General features: G+C 60.0%; 1 protein-coding gene across 2 annotated transcripts; it reads left to right on the forward strand.

Annotated features, from left to right (window-relative positions):
• Window positions 1–1,199: 1,199 nt before the first annotated feature.
• Window positions 1,200–14,755, forward strand: XYLT2 (xylosyltransferase 2). 2 transcript variants are annotated; one of them, XM_004764823.2, is made up of 11 exons: window positions 1,200–1,430; window positions 7,453–7,945; window positions 8,228–8,403; window positions 8,661–8,863; window positions 9,263–9,343; window positions 9,578–9,794; window positions 9,893–10,069; window positions 10,333–10,595; window positions 10,882–11,077; window positions 11,710–12,043; window positions 13,545–14,755. In XM_004764823.2, exons 1-11 carry the CDS (start codon window positions 1,296–1,298, stop codon window positions 13,865–13,867), a joined length of 2,598 nt encoding a protein of 865 aa, XP_004764880.1. In that variant the 5' UTR covers window positions 1,200–1,295; the 3' UTR covers window positions 13,868–14,755. The 2 variants fall into 2 exon arrangements, with proteins under 2 accessions (XP_004764880.1, XP_012918065.1); XM_013062611.2 differs by lacking the exon at window positions 1,200–1,430 and adding an exon at window positions 1,524–2,070.
• Window positions 14,756–20,715: the final 5,960 nt, after the last annotated feature.

Genomic DNA, 20,715 nt, shown 5'->3' on the forward strand with positions numbered 1-20,715 from the left:
AAATAATCACTTCTTTTTCCAGACCGCTCTGTCGGGGATCCTAAAGTCTTTATTTTAAATCTTCAATCTTGGTTTTGCTCTTTTTATTGCCTCCTTCTCGTAATGCCTGGCTTCATCAGGAAGGCATTTCACCTTGCTTTGGTGGGCACTGCTTTACCCCTTCTCTTCCCTCTCTCCGTGGACTGCCAGGTTCAGGGAAGGGCTGCTGGCATTCACACCTTGTCTACGCAGTGCTGGAACATACCAGACCCTCAGAAACCTTTAGCATCAGCTGCTAAAACAGCAAGTTGGGCTTCACCTCCTCTTTCGTTTGCAACATTTACTGAGCACTGTTGGGTGTCCAATGGCAGGTCAAGGATTCAAAAGTGAATAAGGCGTGATCCCAGAAAAATCACAACCAGCTTGTAGTTAAGCGGGTCAGCTGCTCGGGGGAAGCACTTGGTGGGAGTGATGGGGAGGAGGACAGAGGCGGGGAACAGCTACTAGCACTTGACAAAGAAAACAGATATGCAAAGGTCTAACGGTTCTACAAGTGTAGTCCCAGACTAGCCGCATAGGCATCACCGGGAAACTTGTTGAAATTTCTAATTCTCAGGGCGCCACTCCCGACCTACCAACCTACCAAAGCAGAAACTCTGGTGGGGAGCAGCAATCTGTTTTATCAAGATTTCCTGGTGCTTCCAATGCACCCTAGAATTTGGGAATCACGGCTCTGGGAAAGGCCTTAAGATCCTTAGGATGAAAAGAGTCGAGAGGAAAGGAGACTCTGTGCGCAGCCTCGGATGCAAGGCAAGGGGGTTAGACTTGGCCCTGGTGGTGCGGCCTCCACGGTTTTTAAGCAGGGGCCTGTCGCATTTACACAATTTCTCCCATCTCGGCGTTTCTGGGAGCTCTAGCATTCTCTGCGCGCCCTGGGCACCAAGCCTAGTTGCCCCACCCCCCACGAGACACCAGGCGGCGAGCGAGAGTTTGGGCAGCGGGTACAAATGGGCTAGCGGTCCAGGACCAGGTGAGCGCACGCGGGAGCCCGCAGCAGACGAAGACAGCTAAGGGACCGCCTGGGAGGCGGACCCCGCGCTGCCCGGGGGGGCGGTGCTCGCGCGGGCCTAGGCTCCGCCCCCGGCTTGCGGGGCGCGGCATTTCGGACCCGTTGGCCCCGCCCCCCGGCCCGCCCCGCCCCGGCGCGCGCCCGGCCCGCCTCCTTGGGAGGGGGGAGTCGGCTCGGTCCGCGCCCAGCCGCGTTCCCGCGGCCGGGTTGCAGGGCTGGGCGCGCGCCCCGCGTCCCGGGCAGGAAGATGGTGGCGAGCGCGCGGGTGCAGAAGCTGGTGCGGCGCTACAAGCTGGCGATCGCCACGGCGCTGGCCATCCTGCTGCTGCAGGGCCTGGTGGTGTGGAGCTTCAGCGGCCTGGAGGAGGACGAGCCGGGCGAGGTGCTCCGACCGCCGGGCGGGCAGGCGGGCAGGCCGGGCGCGGGGGCGCGCGGGGTCCTGGCGGGGCTGCAGGCGGCCCCGGCCGGGGAAGTGGGGCACTGGCCGCGTGTGTACCGGCGCGGGCAGCCACCGGGAGCAGGGCGTCGGGCCCCCGGCGCCCTTTTCCCAGGAGGGCCCCACGGACTGTGCACGGGGGCGGTGCGTGACCCGGAGGCCCGGGCCGCGGGCGGGCAGGGGGCCCCGGCGGGAGGAACGGGTCTCGGTGGGGTGGTCCCCGGCCCCGGGAGCTGTGAAGGTCAGGCGCGGGGCGCAGGACCGGGAGGCGGGGCCGGGCCCGAGCTTGCTCGGAGGTGGGGAGCCCCAGGCCAAACTTTCTGAAGTTGGGAGGGGGCGGGGGTGTGCGCGTCGTGGGCGGAGGAGCGGGGCCAAGGGACCCCGGGCATCCGCGCCCAGAAGCGCCTGACGGGCAGCCGTCAGTGGAGAAGTGGAGCCCGGGGCTGGCACTCAGTACAGCAACCGAGGGAACAGGGAGTGACCCTGAGGGAGAGGACTGGAGTGTTCCCCAGGCGTGGCTTTCTTAACCTGGGGTCTGAAGAAAGCCGCGGGTCTTCAGGAGGAGATGGCTGGGAGAAGTGAGCTGGTGAGTGGCTTCAGGACATTAGGGAATGGGGGTGGGGGCTATAGCTCTTAGGGAATGGGGACAGCATCAGCTGGTTTAGCAGAGCGTCAGGCCCCGGAGCAGGGACAGACCTGTTCAGCTCAGTACCCAGATCCCTGCCCTGAGAGTCACTCACTTCTGGCTGGTTTTAGCTGGGGCCCTGACACGTCGCTTCCCACGTTGGTCAGGAAGGGTCCAGTGGGGTCTGGGGCCATCTTGGAAGGTCCAGGAGATAAGCCAAACTCTGGCCCTAAGCTGTGGGCCAGTGTGCAGGGCTTCTCTGCCCATACCACTACCTCCTCGGTTCTAGTGTTTCTAGGGCTCAGAGTCGGTTGCTCTGCTTGCCGTGTCCTCTTGGGTCTCTCCACCTGGCAGTGTGAAGGCCAAGGGAGCTCCATGTCCACTTACCCCTTCTACACCTGGGCAGTCTGGAAGGACTGTTGTGGAGACTGGGAGAAGGGCTGCCCTTGTCTCTTTGGGGGGAACCAAGAGGCTGGGATGTTGAGGGAGTCGTAACAGAGTCATGTGAGCCTGTAACTCCAAAAGGAGTGGAGTGGGGTCGGAAGGAGGCTGGCTCTGTGACTTCCAAAGGGAGTTAGCTTGTTCTGTGTGGACCAGTGAGGAGGAGAAGGAGGAAGAGTGTTTCAGGGTCCATGTGAGAAGACGGGGCAGCTGCAACATTCTCCGAGGTAGTTGGGGAGCCCTCTGACCCTGGAGTGTGTGAGCAGAGGCCGGTGACCATTCTGGGGAGGGCTATAGCCTAGCCGCTGAGACCTCACAGAAACCAGTCGCCCCCAGCTTTGTGGCTCAGTGAGTCTCTGAAGGGGCTGAGAGACTGTCCAGGCCTCAAATCCCTGCTGGCCTGCCCACAGCCTGGGGTGGGGAACTCTGGCAGTAGAATAGGGGTTCCACCTCCCCACCTCCCCATCCAGGTTCCTGGCAGAAGCTGATAGGGCTGGACTGGACTGGGATAGTAGAGATCCTCAGTGACCTAAAGGTTGTGCAGTGTAGGCAGGCATTGGCACATGGACCCCTTCAGCAGCCCCCTCGCTGGAGCCGGGGGTTGCCAGGCAGCACAGTGGACTTCCAAGTCCGACCAGCCCACCTCCCCGTTCAGGGTCCACTTCCGGCGTTGCTGCCAAGTGAGACCACAGGCATGTTACCTAGCCTCCTTCCAAGTCCTCAGCAGTGACCGCCCCCCTCAAGAGGGGATACTCACGGCACTTTTCTCACTGGGCCGTCGTGACAGTTAAGTAAAAATGATGCCCATGAAGCATTAGCAGGAGTTCCTGGCGCGTGCTACACCACCAGGAAATAATACGATCTCAGCTCTGCACACGGCATAGGGATGCATTCATCAGGTCAGTTGGTCAATCAACAAACAATGGTTAACTCGTGCTCCCTAGCAGGCTCTGCTAAGACTGGGGATACGGAAATAAACAAGGTAGACAAGGCCAGGGCGCTGGAGGGCAGGTGGTGAGCAGGGGGGAGGCTGGCAGTGGAAAGGCAGCTCAGTTGTGTTGAGGGGGTTGGTGGAGCTGGTGGTCCGGGAAGGCTTTGGCAGGAAGCATGGTGGGCGCAGGGGAAGAGGCGCACCGAGTGGGCGTGGCTGGGTATCTTCCAGGAATGGGAAGGAGGGTGGGGCATGCTCCTCCTCGAAGAAGGTTTGAGAGTTAGTCCGGGATGCATCCTGGAGACCCTAGGGAGGGGCCTAGGTGCTGTTGTAAGTGAAGTGGGGTGAGGCAGTGGGGTCACGTGCGTTTCAGATGCGCACTCTGCCCATCTATGGAGGGGCTGCAGTGGAGACCAGGTCCGACCGTTAATGTCCAAAGAACCACTTTATGGTTTTAAAAGCTTTCACAAATGTGGTCTCACCACTTACTTTAAACACAGCCTGAGATGTCTGAAAGTTGTGGGGGAAGCCATTCTGTGTTCTCTGGAAGTGGCAGAGGACTTGAACACCTTCTCTGTGGGGAAGGGGGACCTCAAAGGCCAGAATGCATCTAGGCCAGAGGTCAGAGAGCAGGTCCCCACCCTCAGGAAGCAAAGGGGACCCTGACCTCAGGGCTACTAGGGAAAGTTCCTTTGGGAGGACAAGTATGGGGCCTTGCCAATGCCCCTATGAACATGGGTGGGCAGCGGTGGCGGCTGGCTTTCCTCTAGGGACCACCCCCCATTCCTCACTGCTGCCTCTGGGCCCCCAGCTTTCTCTGGGATTGTCCTTCTCAGGGTCAGGCAGCTCCCGGCTGCACTGCAGGGCCCCAGCCTGCCCACCTCCCACATCCCATCCACACCACAGCCAGCCTGGCCATGTGCCCCACGCCCTGCCCTCTTGACCGACTTCCTGACTTGCCAGTACCGGCTTCCACTGCGAGCGCCCACAGCGGCTCTGCCATCTCTACCCAGTGGAGCTTGAGAACGAATGTCTTTCTCTGCCCATGGTGTCACCAGGTCGGACATCACCAGCTTGACCTACGCTCTGCTCAAGGGACTACGCAGTCACTTTTCCTGGGGGCTGTGCGGTCCAGGGCGCCCTCCCCAGTGTGGGTCCAGAGTGAGGTTTCCTCCCGCCTCCCACCCTGCCCCCACTGTTGTGTTGTCTCCTTAGATGGAGAGAGACACCCCCAGCTCTCATCAGATCTCTCAAGAGATCAGAGGCTGGCTGGGTGCCGTGCGCAGAGAGTGTGGGTGCTTGGGTGGAGGAGCGGGGCTCTGGCCCTAAGGTAGCTGTCAGCCTGGCAGGCAGGGTGCCTGCTCTGTGCTCTGATGGGGGGTGGTGCTTAGATATTTAAGTATCTAAGGGCCTTGGTGCTTAGATATTTAAGTAAATTTGACTATTTCCTAATCCTTTTCCAGCGATAGTAATAGTAATAATTAATAATGAGGATATTAGCATCTCTCAAATGCTGAGCCTATACCAAGAACCTTACACTCACTCACTCACTCACTCACTCATTCATTCATTCAGCAACTATTTATTGCTATTTCTCCTATTGCCAGACATTCTGCTGGGCTCTTGGAATGCATTAGTGAACAACACAACAAAAGCCAGGTCCTCATGGACATGCCATTCTTGGGAGCGGTGGGACACCTGTAATAACACAGAAGAAATAAGGACATTCTAGCATGAGAGAGGGAAGGAAGGGCTGTGGGAAAAGTGAAGCAAAGGTCAGGGTGAGCCTTGCTAAGAAGGTGGCATCTGAGCAGAGGATTGAAGGGGACAAGGCATAGTAGTGGGGACATCGTGGGGGGTCATTCCAGGCACAGGGGACAGTGCGTGGCAGGTGGTGTGGAGGGACACCTAGAAGGCCACTGTGGCTGGAGGAGAGTGAGCACGAGGAGATGAGGTCAGAAAGGGAGGGGTGGCCGGAGGGGCGGCTAGACACGGTTCACACAACCTCTGTGCACTCTTGGAGGCACTTGGGGTTTTTCTCTCGGGGAGCCCATGGGTGGTTTGGAGCAGAGGGGTGGTGAGGTGGGGCTTGTTTTAACGGGAACACACTGGCTGTGTGGAGGAGCAGGGGGACCAGGGATGCTGGGCAGGGGTGGCCATGATGGAGGCCGGGAGAGGTGTATTATAAAGGTGGCCCCGGCAGGGCTTACTGGTCAGGGACTGACAGGGTGTGAGGGAAACTAGAGTCAAAGATGACTCCTCAAGGGTTTTGGCCTGAATGACTGGAAGGAAAGGGTCGCCGTTAACAAGACAGGGAGACTGTCATAGGGGCAGGTCATGAGGAACAGGAGGAGCTCGCTTTGGGACTTGTGGGTTCCAGAGATCTGTCAGGCTCCCAGGGGAGATACCAAGGGTGCAGGCTGGCAGTTAAACACCTGAAGGTTCAAGGGAGCAGTCCGGGCCAGAAAGAGACACTGAGAGCAGCTGGAGTTCAGAGGCTGCTCAAGGTCCCTGGGAAGTGAGGGTGATTTCGGGAGATGAGGGAGGATGGGCCAAGAAAACAGAAGGAGTGGCCAGGGAGACAGCAGAAGCCCCAAGAGCGCAGCCGGCAGTCTAGTAAGGAGGGCACTGTGGGTCACAGGTCATGCTGTCTGTCAAGAGGCCAGGCCAGGAAAGGCCCGTGACTCATGGTGGGTGGCCGGGGAGGCCCGTGGAAGGGTCTCGGGATGGCGAGGGTGCACCCAACGGCTGGCAGAGACAGTGTCCTCCAGGACACTAGTGTGCGCTCGCTCTCACGGACGCCCACACCTCTCTCCCATGTCATAGCTGAGGGACCTGCTCGGACAAGGTAGGCATTCAGGGGAGCAGTCGCACTGCTCTTTCCATGCCTCGGCCACCAGACACAAACTGCACGTCCTCTGTGTGTCAGCAATACCGCCGGACTCTGGGACATGGGGCTGGTGTGACAGTCCCTCCCTTGGGAGCCCAGCCTGCTGGGGGAACGTCCCCCTCTGGGGGCAAATGGAACTGTTTGCAGGAGGGGACTCGGAGCCGGCTCCTGAAGGTTGGGTGGGATTTGGTCCAGCAGGGAGGGGCACCAAGGAGGGGGACAAGGAGAGCTGGAGAAGATGCTGAATACACATGCCTCTCCGGGGTGACTAGGCCATCTAGGGGAGCACCTGGTTTAAGAAGAGGCCAGGGAGCCAGGAAGCAGAGTGTGGCAGCCGTGATTTCCCTTCTAGAGAAAACCCGCCGTGAGGAGCAGTCAGGTGCCAGCCTCCAGCTGCAGGTGCCCTGAGGCCCCGCCTCAGCCTCCCAGCCGACGGCGTGTGGCAGTGGCTTGTGCCGTCTGCGCCATCCCCAGCAGCTGGCCCTGGTTCTCTCTGAGCTGCACTGTTGTCCAAAGCTCTTCCCTCTGTCCCCTCTAACACCAGGGACAGGCCTGTTCGGGTGTTAACTCAGCAAAAGTCACGCGCTCTGACTCTGTCTTGGTCTCTGCCTCCCAGAGAATCCCCCCAATCTTGGGATCTGAGGCTTCCCCTCGGGGCTCCCCACCAGGCCAGGCCCCTTTACTCCTACGGCTCTACACTTCCACGTGGACATTCTGTAGCTGGCAGAACGCTTTCCTTCGGTCCCTTCCTGGCCAGGCCCAGCTGGGACTTACGTGTCCTCCGCAGGGTCTCCACCCCTTCTGTGACATTCATGTTCGTATTTGCTGAAAAAGAGCGCTGTCTGATTCCAGAGCCCAGGGGGATGCGGGGGCCTGTGGTGCGAGCACGTGGGGGTGTGGCTGCAGCAGTGTCCTGGAGGCCTCCCTGCGAAGTGCTCCTTGTGCAGAGCCCTCCTGCGAATGGCACTCCTCCTCAGGGTGGAGGGTGAGGCAGCGCCTTCTAGGCCTGAGGCCAGCAGGGAGCTAAAGAGCAGTAGGACAGCGACTGTCCCCATGACCCGCGTCTGCCCATCTTTTACAGAAAGGAAGGCAGAGGAAGCCACGGCCGCTGGACCCCGGTGAGGGCTCCAAGGACACAGACAGTTCAGCCGGGCGCCGTGGCAGCGCAGGCAGAAGGCATGGGCGCTGGCGGGGTCGTGCCGAGAGCCCCGGCGTGCCCGTGGCCAAGGTGGTACGGGCAGTCACCAGCCGGCACAGAGCCAGCCGCCGTGTCCCGCCGGCCCCACCCCCAGAGGCCCCAGGCCGCCAGAACCTGAGCGGGGCAGCAGCTGGGGAGGCGCTGATTGGGGCAGCCGGCTTCCCACCACATGGAGACACAGGGAGCGTGGAGGGTGCCCCCCAGCCGACGGACAACAGCTTCACCCCCAAGTGCGAGATTGTGGGCAAGGACGCGCTGTCTGCTCTGGCCCGGGCCAGCTCCAAGCAGTGCCAGCAGGAGATTGCCAACGTGGTATGCCTGCACCAGGCCGGGAACCTCATGCCCAAGGCTGTGCCCCGCCACTGCCAGCTGGCTGGTAAGAGTAAGAGACGGGGCTGGGCGGAGGGGTGGCTGCCCCAGGGCTGGGGTGTTGTGGCAAGACCCTTCCTTGCCCAGGGGAAGAAAGCTCAGAGGGCCCCCCCCTGCCGGCCAGGCTGGTGATAAAGTGCACTGAGTGGCCAAGGCAGAGCTAGGACCGGGGAGCGTCAGGCTCCAAGTCCAAGGTCCTTCCTTTGGAAAGCAGGCAGTCCTTTTCCCGCCTCACCCCCACCCTGTCGCCTGGGGAGAGGCCTCACTACTGCTCCTGCTCTCCGCTCAGGGAAGATGAGCCCCGGCATCCAGTGGGACGAGGTCCGGTCCCAGCAGCCCACGGATGGCCCCCCGGTCCGAATCGCCTACATGCTGGTGGTTCACGGCCGTGCCATCCGCCAGCTGAAGCGCCTTCTCAAGGCTGTCTACCACGCGCAGCACTTCTTCTATATCCACGTAGACAAGGTACCATTGGAGGGACAGCACAGGGACCTGAGTGAGTTGCGGCAAGACCCAGCAGGTCACCGGTAGCCAGGCTCGCTGATCTGCCCCAGTGGCCTCCAGACCGGGGAGCAGGCCGAGAACGTGGGGCACGGCCAGTTGGGAGCTGGAGCTCTGCCCTGTGGTCTCTCCATTCCATGTCACTTGTCCGAGGGGGGGCGGGAGGTTGTAATGCTGCCCCCCCACCCTGTGGCTGCTGAGTACCCCCACGTCCGCTGCAGCGCTCCAACTACCTGCACCGTGAGGTCGTAGAGCTGGCCCGGCAGTATGACAACGTGCGGGTGACACCCTGGCGCATGGTCACCATCTGGGGCGGAGCCAGCCTGCTGCGGATGTACCTGCGGAGCATGCGGGACCTGCTGGAGGTGCCCGGCTGGGCGTGGGACTTCTTCATCAACCTCAGTGCCACGGACTACCCAACCAGGTGTGGGCACTGCTCCAAGTCCTCCAGAGAAGAGGGGGAGGGGGATCCTTGGGGTAGGAGGGGCCTGAGCTACTCCCTCCCTTCCTCCAGGCCTCATTCTGGTCCCTAGACCACAGTCCCAGTTGAGGGGAGGGCCTGGTAGAAGATCATGTCAGGATTGAGAGTGACAAGGGACTAGGAAGTGGACAGAGGCCTGGACCTGGGGTGCACGGTCAGAGGGCAGGACTGCATGGGAGCTGCGGGTGCCCATGGCCCTGGAGCATTAGCCCAGGGCAGGGCATGTGGCCCGGACAGCTCCCTGTTTGGCAGGGAGCTGCAGAGGGTGCCAGGGTGGGAAGTGGAGCCTGAGCCTGAGCCAGTCCCCTCACACACACTGCCCCTGCCCCATCCCCTCTCCAGGACCAACGAGGAGCTGGTGACTTTCCTGTCCAAGAACCGGGACAAGAACTTCCTCAAATCACATGGCCGGGACAACTCCAGGTGAGGGGTCTCATTACAGCCCCTCCCACACACAGTAGTTGTAGGGCCTCCCAGCCAAGCCCAGACTGAAGCATGCTGGTCCCTGTGTGCATAAGAGAGCCTGCCCCCCACCCCCTAAGACTGTCATTGTGGCCTGTCTGCCCCCTAACCCCCACGACCTTCATCGTGGCCCATCTGCCCCCTCACCCCCCATGATCCTCATCGTGGCCCGTCTGACCCCCGCCGCCCTGGCAGGTTCATCAAGAAACAGGGCCTGGACCGGCTCTTCCACGAGTGCGACTCACACATGTGGCGGCTGGGTGAGCGGCAGATCCCGGCGGGCATCGTGGTGGACGGCGGCTCAGACTGGTTCGTGCTGACACGCAGCTTCGTGGAATACGTGGTGTACACGGACGACCCGCTGGTGGCCCAGCTGCGCCAGTTCTACACGTACACGCTGCTCCCCGCCGAGGTGGGTGACCCGGGTCCCCCCTCACCCCCACTGCGAGGGCAGGGAGGCTGTGGCCTGTGGCTCACCCCCCGTCCCCCCGCCCCCCACCCCTGCCGCAGTCCTTCTTCCACACCGTGCTGGAGAACAGCCTGGCCTGCGAGAGCCTGGTGGACAACAACCTGCGGGTCACCAACTGGAACCGTAGGCTGGGCTGCAAGTGCCAGTACAAGCACATCGTGGACTGGTGCGGCTGCTCGCCCAACGACTTCAAGCCGCAGGACTTCCTCCGGCTGCAGGTGCTTCCCTGGGGACACCCCCCCCCCCCGCCCGGCCGCCCCCTGCCCAGTCTTTCTGCTGGCAGAAGGGATTCAAGCTGAGCCCCCATCAGAGAATCTTGGGGTGGGGAGGGCTTCCCCTGCAGCAGCTCTTGGGGCTCTGCTGGCAGTGCGAAGAGCCCCAGGGGGCTAATGTCTAGGCAGTGCTGGGAGGGCCCCCCCAGCCCAGCCATGCCACCTGGGACCTCCAGACCCCTTCACCCTCATTGCCTCTCCCGCTCCAGCAAGTCTCCAGACCTACCTTCTTCGCCCGGAAGTTCGAGTCGACCGTGAACCAGGAGGTCCTGGAGATCCTGGATTTCCACCTCTATGGCAGCTACCCACCGGGTACACCAGCTCTCAAGGCGTACTGGGAGAACACCTACGATGTGGCCGATGGCCCCAGTGGGCTCAGTGATGTCATGCTCACCGCCTACACCGCCTTCGCCCGCCTCAGCCTGCGCCACGCTGCCACCGCGACACCCCCACTGGCCTCCCCACTCTGCAGGTGAGACCTCCTTCTGACCTGTTGCAGGCCCTGCACATGTGGCACCCTGTGGGGAGGCCAGTCAGAAAGAGACCGCCCCAACCCCAGGGAGTCCCCCGTCCAAAGCCAGGGAGAATACAAATAAAGCAAAGAGAGCAAGAGCCAGGCACGTAGGTGCTGTGGGTGTGAGATTTGGGGCAAAGGACACGCTTGGGGATGGGACTACCCAGAGCCCCCTCCCTGGGACTCCAGGCCACGTCGGGTGTGCTGATGGCATCTCCCTTTCTCCCTGCTGGAACCTTCTTAGGTTTGAGCCCCGGGGCTTGCCGTCCAGCGTGCACCTGTATTTCTATGACGACCATTTCCAGGGCTACCTGGTGACGCAGGCGGTGCAGCCCTCAGCCCAGGGGCCGGCAGAGACGCTTGAGATGTGGCTGATGCCCCAGGGGTCGCTGAAGCTGTTGGGGCGCAGTGACCAGGCCAGCCGGCTCCAGAGTCTGGAGGTGGGACAGGTCCTCCCCTTGCTTTTTCCTGACCCCCAGTTAAGACTCCGGGGAGTGGGAAGAGGGGGACAGACACCACGGGAGGGATAAGGACTGGATTAGGCCTTTCAGGACTGGGTTCACAGGCTCTCCCTTCCCAGCGACGGAGCTAGGGTCTCCCTGACAGGCGCACGCCAAGGGGCACCTCCCTCGTGGGGTGCACAGAGGACATGCAGGGAGCAGGGAGATGACTGTACTGCTCTGCTCTAGAGGGCAAGCCCAGTCTTCTACGAGGCTGCAGCGATTTCCTTCTAGAGGGACTTTGATACTCCATTAGGCTATGGAGTGTCCTCTGGCTCTTGGAGGCTGTGGTTTCATGTGGGGATGGATTCTAGGCTGGGCCTTAAACCTCAGCTCAGCCTTGTGACTCCCACCACAACAGAGCAAGCCAGAGCAGGAGCCTAGGACATATCTGAGAGCTGAGAAAGATCTTAGAGCAAATCCCAGTCCCAGCCTTTCCTTCTGCAAATGGGGAGGCTAGAGCCTGAAAAGACGCAGTGACTGGGCCAAGGTCACACAGACAGTTAGAGGCAGTATCAGAGTAGAGAGGACTTGTCCCCCCAGCGCCCGCCCAGCTGCCTCCCTCCCTACAGGTCGGCACTGAGTGGGACCCCAAAGAGCGTCTTTTCCGGAACTTTGGGGGGTTGCTGGGGCCGCTGGACGAGCCTGTGGCCGTGCAGCGCTGGGCCCGGGGCCCCAACCTCACAGCCACCGTGGTGTGGATCGACCCCACCTACGTGGTGGCCACGTCGTATGACGTCACGGTAGACGCGGACACCGAGGTCACGCAGTACAAGCCCCCGCTGAGCCGGCCCCTGCGGCCAGGCGCCTGGACTGTTCGGCTCCTTCAATTCTGGGAACCCCTGGGTGAGACCCGCTTCCTCGTGCTGCCCTTGACCTTCAACCGCAAACTACCTCTCAGGAAAGGTAAGGATCTCGGCCCAGAAGCCAGATAAGATCTAGGATTCACCAGGCAGGCGACCGGTCCCAAGAAGGTGACCGTCAGGGCTGACTCTCGAGTAGGGGAAAGGAGCAGGGCTGGGGCCTGGATGATCTGTCCCTTAGTATCCCTGTACCGTGGTAGGGCAGTGAGGCAAGCTTTGTGGTCAGGTGGACTTGGCTTTGGAATGTAACTCTGACATTTTAGTTGGACCTTTATCCTTGGCAGGTTACTTGGCCTTCAGAGCCGAGCCCTGGTCTTACTTGTGTAAAGTAGGAGGGATAGAACCATTGGAGCCCTCCAGGATATGTGGAACACAAGTCCACTCAAACCAGCTCAAGTAAAATGGGGAAATTAGGGGAAGAATGCAGGGCTGTCCCCCAGAACCCAGGATATGTCTCTGTGGGGCCACCTGTCCTGTCTGTGTGTCAGCCCCAGGCACTGGCTTCTCAGTACATGATATTGGCCTCTCCGTGTGGTAGAGACTGACCAGGGCCTCCTGGTCCCCAGATACCTGATACTTGGGGCAGCAGACCTGATTGATCACCCAAACCACCATGTGGCTGGGTGGGCGGGATCCTGTGGCCCAGCCCACACTTAGGTGAGGCTAAGGGAGCAGGCTTAGAACACAGGCATAGGCTTCAGGTTCCCTCAAGAGGGGCGCCAGACAACTATCTAACCCCTGGGAGATATCAGGGATGAGTATGTGGGTAAACATAGCTTATATACAGTAGGTGCTCAATAGGTAGGTGTTTCCTTCCTCAGGGTCCATCTTATCACAGAGAAGATCAGGAATAACCCAGAGGTGGATGCATTACAGGCGGTGGGGCAGGGTGGGGGGGGGGCGGGCGGCCACTGTGGCAGATCCAAAGCAGACAAGCCATACCCCTGCTCTCCGGGGTCTCCGAGTCTGATGCGGGAGATGAGGACAGGTGGAGGGCCGCTGTCCAGCAGGCCGGTATTGGTGCTGAGCCCCGATGAGCTGGAATTTCACAGAGAAGGGTGTTTCTAAGCTGAGGAGAAAAACCCCGTGGGCATCTGGTGCATGAGTGGAACAGAGGGTCAAGAGGGTAGGAGGTAGGGGGTGGTGGGAAGGGAGGGTGGCAAAGAAAGCAGGCCCCACAGCTGAGGGCCCGAGGCTCTGGGAACCCCCGGGGATGGCTGAGAAGGGGCGCAGGGGACAGAGACCAGACCATCATGGGAAAGTTACCTCCTCTCCCAAAGTGCCTTGATCTCACCGTTATGAATCCTTCAGCTGGGAATTCAGAGATTATGACCTTGATTTCATGAAAACGGATAGCGTCACAGGCCCAGAAAGTTCTGTGGGTCAGCACAAGGTCACAGGTCACTCGGCGCTATGTGACTCCCTGGTAGAGCTGGGAGAGACCCGGGGGTGCTCAGACCTGCATGGGGAGGGGGCGGGGGCGGGGGCTGGCCTTCACCGAATTGGCTGGGCGGGGCCGCTCACTGTCTGTCCTGCACCTGCAGATGACGCCAGCTGGCTGCATGCTGGGCCACCCCACAACGAGTACATGGAGCAGAGTTTCCAGGGCCTCAGTGGTATCCTGAACCTCCCCCAGCCGGAACCCGCAGAGGAGGCCGCCCGGCGGCACACAGAGCTCACAGGCCCAGCCCTAGAGGCCTGGACAGATGGGGAGCTGAGTGGCTTCTGGTCTGTGGCCGGACTGTGCGCCATGGGCCCCTCCACCTGCCCCGGCCTGGAGCTTTGCAGACTGACCAGCTGGAGCTCTGTGTCCCCCGACCCCAAATCAGAGCTGGGACCCGTCAAAGCGGACGGGCGACTCAGGTAGCAGGGCCCCGGCCTCCGGATGACCCGGGGATTGCACCTTACAGACAGCGGAGGGGTGTCCCCTCCCCACAGGCAAGAACCAGAGGCCCAGGCCGGCTACCCCTGTGAGCCATCAAGGATGGGCGCAGACGGCAGGGAAGGGGGGCATGCTCCTTACTGCTCCCGGTTCTGCCGGGGACCCCATTGGAGGGCAGGAGTGTGGGGAGAAGGGCTCCAGCTTCCACGCCCCGCTCTTCCTCACTTTCCCTTCTAGGTTTCTTATTGTTTGGGTTTTTTTGTTTGTTTGTCTGTTTCTAATGGGTGGTAGGGGAAGGAACTGGAAATGAAAGCTGTGCAATAGGGCTCAGAGCAGCCCCAGGAAGTGGGCCATGGCTCTGGGGAGCAGGGGCCTGATGAGCCCATCTGCTGTTGCTCTGGAGGAGGCCAGGCCTGCCTCACTCTCCGGGACCTCATTCCCCCAGCCTGGGCCTGTGGTGCTCATGGCTGAGGCTCTACGGGGATACAAGTGCCACGCCAGGCTCTGAGGCCCGGAGACCAGGTGATTTGGGGGAGCGCTGCAGAGCTGGACTCTAGTGGGACAGCCTCTCTTCTTGTAGCCAGGGGACCATAGAAGAAGGGGTGGGGCTGGCTCTCGGGCTTTCCAGCATGTCTGGCCCCTCGGCGGGCAAGGCAGGGCATCAGGGCCTGCTGAGACCAATGCAGAGTTTCCCAGGTACCCAGAACTGCAAGCCGGACCTGGGCTCCCATGCTGGAGGGGTGAGCCCTCAGGAGCAGTGTGGGAAGAAAACTCTGTCGGGGCTCTCAGAAGAATCTAGAGAAGCATTGTGCCTGAAAGCTCCGTGTGCAGTCTGAAATATGCAACAGAAGAAATATATCTCTATCTCTCTAAGTCAAGCCTCCGTGTCCTTCCTCCCGGCTGTCAGGAAGCTGGCACTGTCTGGCCTTCCCCCGAATGTCTTCACTGGTATGCTCTGAAAGCCATGAGAAGGTGGAAGTTTTATTTCCCTCGAGTGGGAATGGTTTCGACTCCAAGAACCAGAAGGGAGGCAGGAACCCATCTAGAGCAGCTCCCTCTTTTTCTGAGGGCCAGATAGGCCCTTGCTCATTGACGGCCAGGAGGCCAGCAGGAAAGCCACTTCAGTTCTCAAGGGTCCTGACCCAGCACTTCCTCAGGATGCTGGCTTCTTTGCCTTTGGCCTCATCAGGGCCCATCCCACAAGCTCTCCTCACTCTCCTGCCCAGCGCCGATGTATGGAGCACCCCCCAGAATGGAGGCAGCCCCAGCCACAGCCTGGTAGTTTGCGTTGGAATTGTAGGGGCAAAAGTCACCGTGGCGTGGGTCCCTGGCCACCACCCTAGAACCTGGGAGGGCCGTGCCGGAAGGGTTTGTCCCACCTTTCTTCTCTGCCAGCCCTTTTCTCCCTCCAGCTCTCCTGCTGTTGTCAGCAGGGGCTCCGTATCAGACCTTCACGCCTGACTTAAAGTGGGAGCGAGGGTTTCTCAGACCTTTAAAAGCCCTCCATCGGAGGTCCTGCATAGGCCTGCTCAGCTCTGCACGGGGAACAAAGGGCTCATTCCTGCTTGGACTGCCACATGTCAAGTTTTCTTAGTGGCCAGGAGAGGGCGCCCTTGACTGCAAGGAAGGGCGGTGGGGTGGTCTGTTCAGCCAGCGGGCGGGCACTCTGCATAGCATCTCACTGAATCCTTACACTGCAAGGCAGGATGGACACGCGGCACACCAGGAAACGGGAATGATGAGCCCAAAGTCACAGCCCTCCAGTGGCGGCAATAAGCTCCTGGCGGAGGCAGGAGGCCTGCCTTGCACTCTGACCACCCCCTGCCTTCCCGAGAGCAGGTCACCAGCAAGGAGCTGACAGCAGGAACTCCCCCTAACTCGGGTTAGGGGGCAGGATGACATTGTTCTGGCTGCTATTTTTGTCAACCTCTGAAACTCCCCCTGAGTCTCTAGAATTTTTTTCTTTTTTTTTTTAACACAAAAACTCTTAGGTCCATAAAAAGAAAAATTGCTTAGTGGGTCCCGGTAACGGTCAGGGCATTTACACTCTGTGGGCTGAGGACTCTCCATCCAGCTGGCAGGGTTCACCTGGGCTGCTGTTAGGTTAGCACAACAGTTTCCAGAGTCTTCATTTCTGAAATCAGCAGGGCCTGCGCTCTCAGTTTCAGGCCCTGCCACACTCACCCCATCACACCAGGCCCTGGTTACTTATTACTAGCAGCCATCCACTGCCATAAACGCTCAGAGTTTGCACGTTGAGCCCAGTGGCTGGGCGCCCTGCCTGAAGGTTCTGAGTTTGTTGGTGAGGCGGGAACCCGGTGGAGGCATGGATTCAGAGCTCCCTCAGGAGATCCTAATTTGTGGACCAGCTCCACCCACACTGCTCCAGCAGGCCTGGGCTGACCTCCTGAGTTGGAAGCATTGCGGGACCCAGACCAGGCACCAGGCTCCAGGCTCCAGAACCCCTGGCCGGTTCAGAAAGCAGGTTTGGCTGTGGAGGCCAGCCCTCCCCGTCCTCTCCCCTGTGTGAGCCACGGAGGCCAGAGTGCAGCTTCTCTGCCCCGTTTTCCCCACCCCTGTCTTTCAGGAGGGTTAGCTCAGCCTGGAGGTTTGGGCTCTGAGGCTTTGAAATCCTGCCCCCAGGCTGGGCCCCTGGGGTCAAGATCAGGATTCAGGACTGGCAGAACAAGGGGTGGAGGTGGGTTGGCTGGGGCAGACTTAGACCCCATCGGCTAAGCACTAATTCCTTTGGAGGCAGGGGGAGCGCCTGGGGAGGGAGGCTTTTGTATTTTGTGTCCCTTGTGCCCAGTTTCCAGGGCAACCTTGGACTGCTCTGTTCCCTTGGAGGGGGAGCCAAGAGCAGAAGACAGCCAGCCAACTGGCATCCTGAGTCCCATTACCTGGGCCAATGGGAAGTGACAGGGCAGAGTCCCCGGGAGGTGATCTGGAAGTGAGAAGTGCACAGGTCTGGGTGAGTTGAGCCCCCCTGGCTGGCCAGTGGGTATGCCAGAAGCTGAGCCCACTCCCACCAACTTTTTCTGAAAGTCCTGGATGGAGTTCTGGGGAGGCCAGGCCCGCAGGGGAATGCCCTCTGTGGGACACAGGGTCATGGCATGGCATTGACAGGTTGAGCAGGGCGACGGCTTAAGCCGACAAGCTGGCTTTGAGCCAGGGCCAGGGTTCCTGAGTTGACGGGGGGGGGGGGACTCTTGCTGTCTTCAAGGTGGCTCCTGCATGCAGAGATCCCCACAGACAGTAGCCTCCTAGCTACTGTTCTGAGTGCCTCCTGTTGTCCTGAGTGCTGGGATTGGGTCAGATGGACCCCTGACCCCTTGCCATGGGCCATAAGCCCAGCCTCTTCATCTATAGGGTCACCTAGAGCAAGCCACTGGGGAAGAATGCTGTTTGGCTAGGCCTTTGCCCGCCAAGTTCTGGGATGCCACAGTCTGGAAGAATGGAGAAGGGGCTGAGTTCAGGCGCTGGGGTCCTCTGGGGTCCTTGCCGGCCCCCGCAGACCCACCGCTTGTAAGGATGCCTAGCCCTTCCACAAGTTCCTTCCCCTCCCTAAGTTTGTCCCTCTCTGAACTCCTTACACATGTCACTTCCCTGGGCTGAAGAGACAGAATAAAGCTACATTGCTCTCGGGGAGCCTGGGTGGCTCAGTGAGTTAAGCCTCTGCCTTCAGCTCAGGTCATGATCTCAGGGTCCTGGGATCGAGCCCCACATCGGGCTCTCTGCTCAGAGGGGAGCCTGCTTCCCCCCCCCCCTCTGCCTGCCTCTCTGCCTCCTGTGACACCTCTCTCTCTGTGTTAAATAAATAAAATCTTTAAAAAAAAAAAAGAAAGAAAGAAAAAGTTACATTGCTCTCCTAAGACTGCTGCGGGGGGGGGGGGGGCCTTGGTGCCCCCACAGAAAGGAAGCTGGCTGTGTCTCAGTTTCCCCTACATGTCAAGCTCATGCTAGACAGTCTTGTCAATCCTACCTAATTTCTGGAGCGGGATTCCAACTTGGGGAGGTGAAGTGGGTCCATGCATGCCAGGTGCAGGCTGGGCCCTTGACTGTGCCTCTGGGGGAAGGGTTGTTTCATCATGGCCATCCTTTTTGGCTGCTGCTGGACCAGCGTGTGTTGGAGTGCGGCCAGAGTCTCTGCTCCTGCCACTTGTCCCAGATCCCCAGTCAATACACAGGCACCCTTGCCCCACAACCCTTCCCTTGCTGCTGCCCCCCACCCCAATCCCAACAAAAGGGTGCCTGCTCTCTGGCCAGGGAAGAGCAAGTGTTCAGTATGGAAGGGGCCTTTGGGATCTACTCTATGGACCCTGCACCTTCCAGCCTGGGTTCCGTTGGGGCCGGGGCAGCAGTGTGGAAAGGGTTAATAAGGTACTTGCCTTCTCCTGCCTGGTGATTGTTATTATTAATGGGGACCCCGTGCTGGGAGCTGCTGGTGAGGGCAAAGGTCTTATCCCAGCTCTCTCTCTCCCTAGCTCCCCTCCCTGGCTCCCCAGAGAAAGCTCAGAGCACTGACATCTGAGGGGGAGAGGCCAGCCTTTCCCCAGGGATAGGGCACCGTGTGGGAGCCTGGGTACAGAAAGCAAAATGAATTGTCTGATCTGCAACCTCCGCATGCTCTCATCCTGCACCCCTCCCCCAAGCACTTTTAGGTACCAGAGAGGACAGAGAGGTGGACACAGGAGGTTTCCTCTCTTCCCCAAAGAGCCTCAAAGTGGATGCCAGACAGTGAGAGGGACCTGGTGGCTGGAGAGGAGTGGTGGCTGTACACCGAGCACATCTCAGAATTGCTGAGGAGTGAGCTCTGTGCCTTCATCTCGCTGGATAGAACTAAAGGGGATGGGGAGAGTGACACGGGGACAGAAGGGGCTGGGCTCTGTTCTCTCACTTTCTGACCCTGACCCTGCATCGGGGGCTGCACTGAGTCATCCTTCATGGTCCCCAGGACAGCCCCCTTCCCTGCTTCTACACAGTAGGACGTCCCAGTGAGGTCTTGACAGTGGAAAGATGCCAAGATTCCCAGGGGATCCAAGTGAGGGTCGGGCTGGCACCGGGAGTCAGCGGAATGGTGTGGACTGGGGGCCTGAAGCCAGGCCAGGGACCCAGGGCAGCTAGGGGGAGGATGGAGTGATGCCTAGAGACTTCTGGGAGAGGACAGTGTGTGATATCCTAATCTTGGGCTCACCCTGGGGAAGAAGGTCCAGATGGAAGCTGAAGGGTGGTGTGTGCCTGCCTGGTTCCCTTGGCTTTTCTTCGTTACAGGGCTATCCCCAGAGGGAAAAGGGATTCTGTGTGGGGCTGCCCCTGGCTCACCTAACTGGCTATGAGTACTGGGAAGAAGGACCAGCAGAAGCAGGTTCACCGGCGGACTGCACAGTGCTTGGGGATCCGGGCCTGCACCGAGGTGAACGTTCAGCATTCCTTGCCTCAGGTGCCTTGGAGAAGTGAGCTTTTTTCATATTATATTTACATGTAATGCCCAGTTAGAGCCCCTCAGACCAGGAGAAGTAAAGGGCCACTGATGGAGAGCCCCAGGATTTGAAAGGAAGCCCCACTTCACTTCTTTGGGTGGAAGGAAGGACATAGGACCCCAACCCAGGGGGTGCCTGCTCTGGGATCCAGAACATCACTGCGGGGAGAGGAGACACAGGAGTCCGAGGCCCCAAGAAAGTGTACGCATGGGCAGGTGGAGAGAGGCTGGGGTGTCAGGGGATGGCTGAAGCCCTTCTTTCCTACCCCTTGGTTGCCATCATGCTAGGAGGAGGCCCTAAGGTCACTGCTGGTACCACCCCCCAACTGTGGCTCTGCTCACCCAACCCATGAAGCAGCCCACTGCTCTGCTGGGGGGCACCACCGCTGTCGGAGGGAAGCCCTGCATCCCGCCCCTCCCTGCTTCTCCAGGGGCCTGGAGGGACAGTGCTGAGCCCACAGAGATGCCCCCAGCCATCTTCCCAGCTGGGCCTTGGTACCTGAGATCCCACATGAAGGGAGCCAAAGTGAAACTCAAGAAACCCTGGGTCACCTCTGCCCAGGATCTGTGCGTGGAGAAGCTGGAGTCATGCCCTGAGAGAACAAAGTGACAAGTTCAAGGCAGATCTCCCGAATTGTGGGGGTTCTGCGTCCCCAATCCCTGAAGCTCCTGCCTACTGGGCAGAGTCCTTGGAGGAAGCCACTGGACTTCACAAACCACCTCCCTCCAAAGGCCAGGACAATCCTCTGCCCCAGCTAAGACTTTCTTCCTGGCCCATTCACCGGAAGCCAAGCCTCAAGGGTCTTGGGCTGGATCCACAATGAAGGCCTGCCCCAGCCCACCCTCGGCCCCGACTGAGTATTCCTAAAGCCAGATCCTTTGCTGCCATTTATGGTTTGAGATAAACCAAGAACCAGAAAAGGATGTGAGGTGAGTGTGGCTCTCTCCTGGTGCATGGAAAGAAGCCCGTTTGTCACACATTCTGCCCCCTCATTGAAAGGACCTCGGTCCACCTGGCCTCTCTAGGCTGGACCCACGGAGTCAGGGAGGGAATCTGCCATTCCGGGGGCTATAGCCCCATCTCCCCCCAAATACAGCTCTAGGAGAGGACATGACCTTGTTGCTTCCTCTGTAGCCCCTCCCACCCACTCCTCCCAGGGCCCTGCCTGGCATGGGATCCGTGGTGTGTGGGGGGGGGGGGGGTTGCTGTGACATCCTCAAACACAAGCTCTTGTCTTCCTTCCCCTTGGAGAGCTGGTGTTAAAGCAATCCCCTCCTCTAACACACGCCCCTCTTCTCATTTTCTCACTCTGAGAGGCCCCTTTTCTCGGTGTACGCCACAGAACGTGGGTAA

The sequence above is a fragment of the Mustela putorius genome, unplaced genomic scaffold (assembly GCF_011764305.1).
Source record: "Mustela putorius furo isolate JIRA1106 unplaced genomic scaffold, ASM1176430v1.1 tig00003962_pilon_pilon_pilon, whole genome shotgun sequence".
NCBI lineage: Eukaryota > Metazoa > Chordata > Mammalia > Carnivora > Mustelidae > Mustela > Mustela putorius.